Source organism: Conger conger, chromosome 2 (genome assembly GCF_963514075.1).
Source record: "Conger conger chromosome 2, fConCon1.1, whole genome shotgun sequence".
Classification (NCBI taxonomy): Eukaryota; Metazoa; Chordata; class Actinopteri; order Anguilliformes; family Congridae; genus Conger; species Conger conger.
In genome coordinates, this window is record NC_083761.1 from 6,977,686 (window position 1) to 6,986,778 (window position 9,093).

At 52.2% G+C, this 9,093-nt stretch overlaps 1 protein-coding gene across 1 annotated transcript in view; it reads right to left on the bottom strand.

Moving 5' to 3' along the window:
* Positions 1-279: 279 nt before the first annotated feature.
* The window catches only part of LOC133121784 (son of sevenless homolog 1-like), a 57,782-nt gene continuing 48,968 nt past the window's right edge, over positions 280-9,093 (bottom strand). The window contains 6 exon segments of the mRNA XM_061231249.1: positions 280-762; positions 1,877-1,998; positions 3,460-3,504; positions 5,463-5,733; positions 6,911-7,027; positions 8,570-8,742. Coding sequence (XP_061087233.1) covers positions 280-762; positions 1,877-1,998; positions 3,460-3,504; positions 5,463-5,733; positions 6,911-7,027; positions 8,570-8,742 — 1,211 coding nt within the window.

A 9,093-nucleotide genomic window follows, 5' to 3' on the forward strand; every position in this document is an offset into this window, starting at 1 on the left:
ACGTTTTATGTTTCAGGTAAAATCCAGACTGGCGTTTGTTTTTTTTTGTTTGTTTTTTTTTTCATTTCATTTTTATTTCATTTCACTTTTTTTTTTTTCTCTCCTTGTGGTTATTATTCTTTTCTCTGTTTCGTTGATTTTGTTGTTCTGCTCTGGTCTTTAGTGTTTTAGGAATCCGTAGCCCCAACGGCTGTCCCAACCGACCCAACCCCAACCCCCGCCCCCCCAACAGCGCCCCCCCCCCCGCCCCCCCGCCCCGCCCCGCCCCTCGGCCAAAGTCTAGGAGGAGTTGGCGTTCTCCAGGAGGGGGGGCGCCTCGCGGTGCAGGCAGGGGTGCGGGGGCTCCCTTTTGTAGGTCTTGGGGGGCAGTTTGGGGATGGTCTGGGAGGTGCTCTGTCGGGGCGGGACGGGGGGCCCGGCGGCCCCCGGCGGGGGCGACTCGCCCTCGGAGCCGGGCAGCGAGGGCGGGGAGGGCAGGTGCTTGCGGAAGCCGAGCGGGGAGGGCGTCTGCGGGGGCAGCGGGCTGAAGGGCGAGGAGGGGAAGAAGGTCTGGGCCAGCTCGGCCCGCCGGCCCTGGGGGGGTGGCTGCAGGTGCAGGGGCGAGCTGAAGAAGACGTCGGGCGACCGCACCGGCTCCCGGGGCGGCAGCGTGGGGGGGCTGTCCGGCGCCTCCGACAGGGAGTAGCGCGGGGAGTAGCCCTTCGCCGGGGTGGGCTGCCGGGGGGGCACCGCCGGGGGGCTGTCCAAACGCTTCGACATCATCTGGGGCAGGAGAACGCAGGGGCGTCAGAACACCAGGGCGTCAGAACACCAGGGCAATATAACACAGGGGCATCAGAACACCAGAGCATCAGAACACCAGAGTGATATAACACAGGGGCATCAGAACACCAGGGCAATATAACACAGAGGCATCAGAACACCAGGGCAATATAACACAGAGGCATCAGAACACCAGGGCAATATAACACAGGGGCGTCAGAACACCAGGGCAATATAACCTAACATAGCACTACTACAGCGATATAACACAAGACCATTACAACACTAGAGCTATGTAACACACTAACATTACAACACTACACCTATAACACCAGAGCAACGATAGCTAAATATAACACAACAGCATTACAATATTAGAGCAGTATAATCTGAGGACATTTGGACATTGGAACACTAGAACAATAGAACAATAGAATGACCGCATTTGGACATTAGAACACCAGATAGGACAAGAAAGAAATAACACCAGAACACTAGAATAGACAACAAGGAGTTTTGAATGCAAGAACACAAGAACAATAAGACAAGAGATGGCTTTGGTTACCTTAGAGACACCCAGATTACCATAGAGATGCCCTGGGTTACCTGCTGAGTCTGGGTTAACATAGAGACACCCTGTGTCACCATAGAGACACCCTGTGTCACCATAGAGATGCCCAGGGTCACCATAGAGACACACTGGGTCACCATAGAGACGCCCTGGGTTACCGACTAAGTCTGGGTTAACATAGAAACACCCTGTGTCACCATAGAGATGCCCAGGGTCACCATAGAGACACACTGGGTCACCATAGAGACGCCCTGGGTTACCGACTAAGTCTGGGTTAACAGAGACACCCTGTGTCACCATAGAGATGCCCAGGGTCACCATAGAGACACACTGGGTCACCATAGAGACGCCCTGGCTTACCTACTAATTCTGGGTTAACATAGAGACACCCTGTGTCACCATAGAGATGCGTTGGGTTACCCTAGAGATGCCCAAGGTCACCATAGAGACGGCCTGGGTATTTATAAAGATGTCCTGGGTCACCATAGAAACCCCCAGGGTCACCGTAGAGACGGCCTGGGTCACCGGCGGGGTCGGCGTTACCTTGGACGGCGAGGACTCTGCGGGGGCGGACTCCGGGCGCCGGCGGGGGGGCACGGGGGGAGGTTTGGGGCCGTCCTCCACGTTCCGGCTGAAACTCACCATGGAGGAGACGGAGGAGGACCCTGAGGGAGGCGCAGGAGCACAGCGTTACCCTCTCAACCGCACGCGAATTCGGCATCGCCTCACATTATGCTAACACAATCGGCATTATGCCGATTCGGTTACAGCGTGAAAAGAGGCGTCTTACAGAATTTGTAAAAATACATCTGGAATATTTGTTTCTTTTCATCGTGTAACTCGGGTGGGTTCAGCCGTTCGGCGGATCTAATTGCGAAACAAACCCTTCCTCTGCTCAGAGTACACTGACGGGTCACAGAACCGCACTGCTGCGGGAGAACAGCACTGCGCTCCAGACTCCCAGCGCCCCACTGAGGCAGAGCGGCTCGTCTGGAGGCGTGGACACAAGCCAAAATGGAGGGACACACAAGCCAGTGAACGTCTGCCTGAAAACCCAGCATGCACTGCTTCCACTGACCCCTGAATGTGGGTGGGTGTGTGTCTGTTTGGGTGTGTGAGTGAGTATGTGCATGTGTTTGAGTGTGTGTGAGTGCGTGTGTGTGTGTCTGTTTGGGTGTGTGAGTGAGTATGTGTTTGTGAGTGCGTGTGTGTGTCTGTTTGGTTGTGTGAGTGTGTGAGTATGTGCATGTGTTTGAGTGTGTGTGCGTGTGCGTGTGCGTGTGTGTGTGCGTGTGCGTGTCTGTTGAGGAGTGTACGTAAATATCGGCGTGAGCGATGTCTCATGCAAGGGATGACCGGGTGTCATGGTAACGGTAGGATGGACAGAAACAGGCCAGAGCATTAGGGGTCGGTCACGTTGACCAGGAAGAACCGAATCTAACCGTCAGCGAACACACAACCAGACTACTCTTCCTCCGTGCGCGTAGGTTGGCCCTGTCAGAATGAGGTGATGTCATGTTGCGTATGAGGTACTGTGTTTAACGGCAGGACAGTATCAGACAGACCTGCTCCTACACGCCAGCGTTACACGGATCCGCACCAGTCAGGTGTGGGTATGCCGTTCCAAACGACAAATCTCTTTAAGTACGGTAAAACCCTTACTGCAATAAGAGCGTATTTCAAAGCGGCTTATCAGTGTGTCACTAAATCTAAAACGTAAACCAGTAAAGCAACGCAGCCTGGTTCTGGCTGCTTCATTGCTAATCCTTTAGAAGGAAACTGCTCTGTTGTTTATTCTGATAAGACCAAACAAAAAAAAGCCGTGACTGAAAGCAATTTCATTTTGATTTGATTTCAATATCCGGAATTTGAAATACAACCAACTGAGACAAATTCAGGAACGAGCACGAGAATAACAATAATGATGTGTACTTTCGTAATTACGAGGAGAATGTTAACTTCCTGAATTCCCCCAACCCTGGTTGTCCTGGAGACGTGGGGGAGTGGCAGATGGGAGCGGTGGGCGGGGTCAGGCATGCAGACGGAAGGCGGGGTATGAGCGGGGTGGTGGGGCAGGTATGGGGGAGTATGGGGGTGACAGAATGCAGAAGGGAGCTGGTACTAACGTGGGCCGCGGGGCAGTGAGACCGCAGTAAAGATGGTGTCACTGTCTGCAGGAGAGAGAAGAGAACAGCTGAGAGGCGGGAGGTCAAGGGTCAAGGGTCAGGGGCGGGGCGGGCAGGGGGGCAGGGGTCAATCAGCTGCGTGGTCTAACAGCCAATCATAGGCTCAAAAACCGCTAGTGAAGTCTGAGGGCCTATCACAGCCTCAGAAACCACGAGTGAAATTACAGGTCCAATCACAAGCTCAGAAAAAGGTCCGGTTCAGTTTGAGGGCGAATCAAAAGCTCAGAAACCACCAGTGGTGTCTGAGGTCCAATCACAGGCTCAGATTCAGCTTCAGTGGAGTGTGAGGGCCAATTATAAGCTCCTAATTACATACTCAGAACTTAAGAGCCAAACCAAGTCTCAGAAACTGCCCTGAGGGGGCGTCACAAGCGATTTATGTCACCAGCCAAATCCAGAAGATTTCAACTTCAGCAGCTTGAGAATAAAGTTCTGTGACTAACGCTATAAAAGCTCAAATTTCTGTCAAAGTGGGCGAATCACGGTTCAGGATATGCTGCTTAACGATAACAGGAGAATGAGTTCACCTCCTGGGGCACAGGTAAAGTAAAGAGAGGAAAGAGAAAAGTGCACCAAACAGGTTCCATTTAACCCAGCACACGTAATAAAGCTAAAAAGAGGTGTCCCCAAAGTTAGGGTGTGTGTGTGTGCATGTGTAAGAGCTGGAGTTCAATTCAGTCCATTCAGATTCCCCAGTCTTTTTAGAGTAATTAAGCAAAAAAAGTCTCAGAGAACATTACTGCCATATTTTTGAATTTCAGTTCCTGTCCGAAATTAACTCAAGTGAAACGGAACTGAACGGACCCCCAATCCTGGTGTGCGTGTGTGTGCGTGTGTGTGTGTGTGTGTGTGGGTGTGTGTGAGCGTGTGTAAAATGCGTACGCGTGTGTCCATGAACACAGACACGCACACGCACACGCACACGCACACACACACACACACGCACAGTGTGGAAATCCACAGAAACAGCGTGTTGAGGTGAAAGGTGGGTCTGAGGCGCACAAACGGCCCTTTGTGAGCGCGGGTACAGCCGGACTCTTGCGTAAGGACCGGGCCGGCCGCTCGGAGAGGGGACGGGGGGGAATGGGTTAGCGAGGATTAGTTTATTTTCGGCAGAACAGTTAATGGGGGGGGGGGCTGATGAGCTGGGGGTGGGGGGGTTAGGCAGGAGATTTGGGTCCTTTCTGCAGGGCAGGGTACGCACTCAAACCAGGGCCTGCTAGAGACGATCCGGGGTCAGTTTGAGCTTTCAGCTGGTAAACGATACAGCCTCTTCCACACAAGAACTATAACTATAACTATATAGCTATAGCTATAACCATTACGATGTGAGCATCCACACTGATGAACAACAATGTTCTGTAAATAGCCTCTTGGCTATTAGGTTGGCTTAGGTTGTTTGCCATTTTGAACGCCCTGTAAATAAAATTACATTACATTCGGGATATCTGAGCGCTTTCCATGACTGTTGAGAAAAGGAATATTTTAAATATTTGTAAAAAATACTCAAGGACTGTGGGAACCCTGTGAATTTGGGGCAGGGTGGGTTTTTAGCGGGTGTTTGGAGGTGCGGTTTTCAAGGGTGGGGCAAAAGGGGCGGGTTCAAACAGCTGTGTCCCAGACCCTCGCCAGTGTCATCTAACAGCCAATCACAGCCTCAGACACCACTAGTAAGGTCTGAGAACCAACAACAGGCTAAGAAACCACTAGGGAGGTCTAACAGCCAATCACAGCCTCAGACACCACTAATGAGGTCTGAGAACCAACCACAGGCTAAGAAACCGCAAGTGAGGTCTAACAGCCAATCACAGGCTCAGAAACGCCCAGTTTTGTGGACGGTTTCTGGGTGTGGTTTCTGGGTGTGGTTTTTGGGCGTGGGGCGGGGGGGGCAGGGGTGGCGGTTTGTGTCCCCGGGGCGGGGGGGTCGGCGGCGGGACCCTTACTGGAGTGGAAGGGGCTGGAGGGGGCCTGGGGCGAGTCGAACACGCTGCAGATGTCGGTGGAGCTGGAGGCCCCGGAGGCGGGCGGGGGCGTGAGGGGCGTGCGGGGCGAGTTGGGCGCGGACGCCGTGCTCTCCGTCTCGCTGTCGGGGATGCGGCTGTAGCTGATCTTGCGCGGCTCGTTCTGCAGCGGCGTCGGGTGCCTCATGGTGCCCGGCCGCGCCGTGGAGGGCCGCACCCCGGGGGACTTCAGCGGGCAGTTATACCGCTTGGGCTGCAGGGGGCGCAGGAGAGGAGAGGGGGAGAGGAGGAGAGGAGGAGAGAGGGGGGGAGAGCAGAGAGGAGGAGAGGAGGAGCAGGAGAGGAGGAGAGGAGGAGAGCAGGAGAGGAGAGGAGGAGAGAGAGGAGGAGGAGAGGAGGAGGAGAGCGGGAGAGGAGGAGAGGGGGAGAGGAGGAGAGCGGGAGAGGGGGAGAGGGGGAGAGAAGGAGAGGAGGAGAGGAGAGCGGGAGAGGAGGAGGAGAGGAGGAGGAGAGCGGGAGAGGAGGAGGAGAGGAGGAGAGGGGGAGAGGAGGAGGAGAGGGGGAGAGCAGGAGAGGAGGAGAGGAGGAGAGCGGGAGAGGAGGAGGAGAGGGGGAGAGGAGGAGGAGGAGGAGGAGAGCGGGAGAGCAGGAGAGGAGGAGGAGAGGAGGAGAGGAGGAGAGCAGAGAGGGGGAGAGGAGGGGAGGAGAGGAGGAGAGCAGGAGCGGAGGAGAGCAGGAGAGGAGGAGAGCAGGAGGAGAGGAGGAGAGCAGGAGAGGAGGAGGAGAGGAGGAGAGGAGGAGGAGAGGAGGAGAGGGGGAGAGCAGGAGAGCGGGAGAGGGGGAGAGCAGGAGAGCGGGAGAGGGGGAGAGGAGGAGAGCAGAGAGGGGGAGGAGAGGAGGAGAGGAGGAGAGCGGGAGAGGAGGAGAGGAGGAGAGGATGAGAGCGGGAGAGGAGAAGAGGAGGAGGGGGAGAAGGAGAGGGGGAAAGGGGGAGAGGAGAAGAAGAGAGGAGGAGAGCAGGAGAGGAGAGCAGAGAGGGGGAGAGGGGTCAGACAAAACCGTGAGAAAACCCTGCCCTTTTCTCACAAACCAAACTAAAACCCTGTGCCTCTGAAACAGTAGTCCTTATCAGGACAAATGATGGCTGCATTTAGCAGATAATATAATCGACAGCAACTCCCATTGCTTACAGGGTTTTACATGCAGTATATCTTCAGTCATTCAAGCAGATACTTACTCAAGGGCACACAGGCAAATCCTGCAACCTCAGAGCTACAGTCCAGTTTCCCTACTTAACACCGCTCTCAAAACCATTAAAAAAATCACCCAAGCTCATGAACACAGAAACACTCTCTGTAGCAGGGCTGACTTTACTGCTTAACCTTGTTTAAGACGGCGTTCGCTGAAGGCCAGAGAGAACCGACACTTACGAATCGAGGGAGAGACCTGGCGTTGCGGGGCTCGATCTCCAGGGACTTGTTGAACAGGTAGTCTGCAAACTCCTTCTCCGTCTTATCCTCCATGGGATTCAAGTTCTCAAAGAACTTCTGCATTTCCACAGAGGAAGAGAGGGGGAGAGAGAGAGAGGGAGAGAAAGAGAGAGGAAGAGGAAAAAGAAACAGGAAGAGGGGTTAACAGCAGTGAGGTTTCTCAGGGCCCTTTAGTAATTAGTGCATGAGTCATTCATCATTAAATGAGTCCAACAGCAGGTAAATTATTTAACCTTTATTCATAAAGAGGTGATTAACTTATCTACACATATCCACAGCGGTATTCATGTCCACAGGCAAAGCTCCAGGCTGTCCCCAGCATAACTTTCTGTGGTTATATTAATCTGCAGAAAACATTTTCTTTATGCCGTCTTTACTGAGGTCAGAAACATGTGATCAGAACGTTCTTAACTGAACATTCTAATGCTGATGTAACAATGAAAGCAGTGCAGTTCTAGAACACCGACAGAATTTTGAAAGAGAAGACATTCCGAAAGAACCAAGGCCAAAGCCTTACAGACGTTTAGACTTTTAAATGCAAATTACTCCAACACTATAAACACAATACGCTCCACAATACATTCCATGGCCTTCCTTTCCTAAACAGTTCTAAAAAGAACTGCATTTAAAAAACATTTAATCCAAAAGAAATCCAACACCAGCCAATACTGGTACCCAGGTGTGAAAGGGTTGATCTCCTCCGAGCATGCTGGTTCAGCATCTGAATGACTGAATTGCTCAATCAAGAGCAATGGAAAGCAATCGAGGGAGACCATTTTGCCGGTTGTCAGGTAGTCAAAAACCCCAGGCCGTAACAACAAAAATCAGCTCTCCAGGACCAGGTTTGGAGACCACAGTGCTGGAAAAACCTCTTAACCTCTGCTATCCAAACACACTTTCCTCTGCTGGTCTGGCAAAGAGGTCATTCTAAGGAGCACTGCAGCCAAAGTACGTGCACTTCTCCAAAGCCAGCCGCTTATACACCCTCCACGCCGTACTACAGGAAAAAGCTAAGTCTGACTGGAGGGATAACAGTAACGGATGACAGGCAATAAAAAAAAAGCCCTGGGCTTTGTAGTGTTAAAGAGGGGTGGTCTCTAGGGCGGCCTGTAGCGTAGTGGTTAAGGTACACGACTGGGACCCGCAAGGTCGGTGGTTCGAATCCACAATCGTAGCCACAATAAGATCGGCACAGCCGTTGGGCCCTAGAGCAAGGCCCTTAACCCTGCATTGCCCCAGGGGAGGATTGTGTCCTGTTTAGTCTAATCAACTGTACGTCGCTCTGAATAAGAGCGTCTGCCAAACACCAATAATGTAGTGTAGTGTAGTGTAGTGTAGTGCAGTGTAGTGTAGTGCAGTGCAGTGCAGTGCAGTGCAGTGTAGTGTAGTGTAGTGTAGTGTAGTGTAGTGCAGTGTAATGTAATGTAATGTAGTGCAGTGTAATGTAGTGTGATGTAATGTAGTGTAATGTAGTGTAGTGTAATGTAGTGTAATGTAGTGTGATGTAATGTAATGTAATGTAATGTAATGCAATGTAGTGCAGTGCAGTGCAGTGTAGTGTAATGTAATGTAATGTGATGTAATGTAATGGAGTCTTACCTGAATGTCGTTCTCGACCCGCAGGCAGTACGGCTGGTTCTGGTACTGCTGGATCTCCCCGGTGATCTCGGCCACTTTCCTGCGCTTGCTGAAGTTGATCAGCTCCTTGCCGTGCCTCTTCAGGAAGTCGGGGTTCCCCTCCTCCGTCTTCAGGATGTTCGTCAGGTAGATTCCTGGGGAAGGAGCGCAGGTGAGGCGTTAAACCTGCGCGCTGGGACACCTGGGGTTGTTATCGCTTTGATCTTCCTGCTGAATGGAAAGCACTTCGAGCAACCGTTTATGTATGAAAGGTGCTATATCAATAAAGCTATTATTAGTATTATTATTATGTCTGTTGAAACTGTGTTTCTGAAGCCATGGAGCAAAGTTCTCTCTCTTGCTTAGGTGCAAAAACAATTGCTTTGCACTCCCAGCAGGGTGAGTTGTGCAAAACTATTAATCAGTAAAGACAGAGAGTCCTGGGGTACTCAAGTCTAAACCTGAAGCAGTGGTGGATATTCTCTAGATCAGGGGTTTCGAACTAT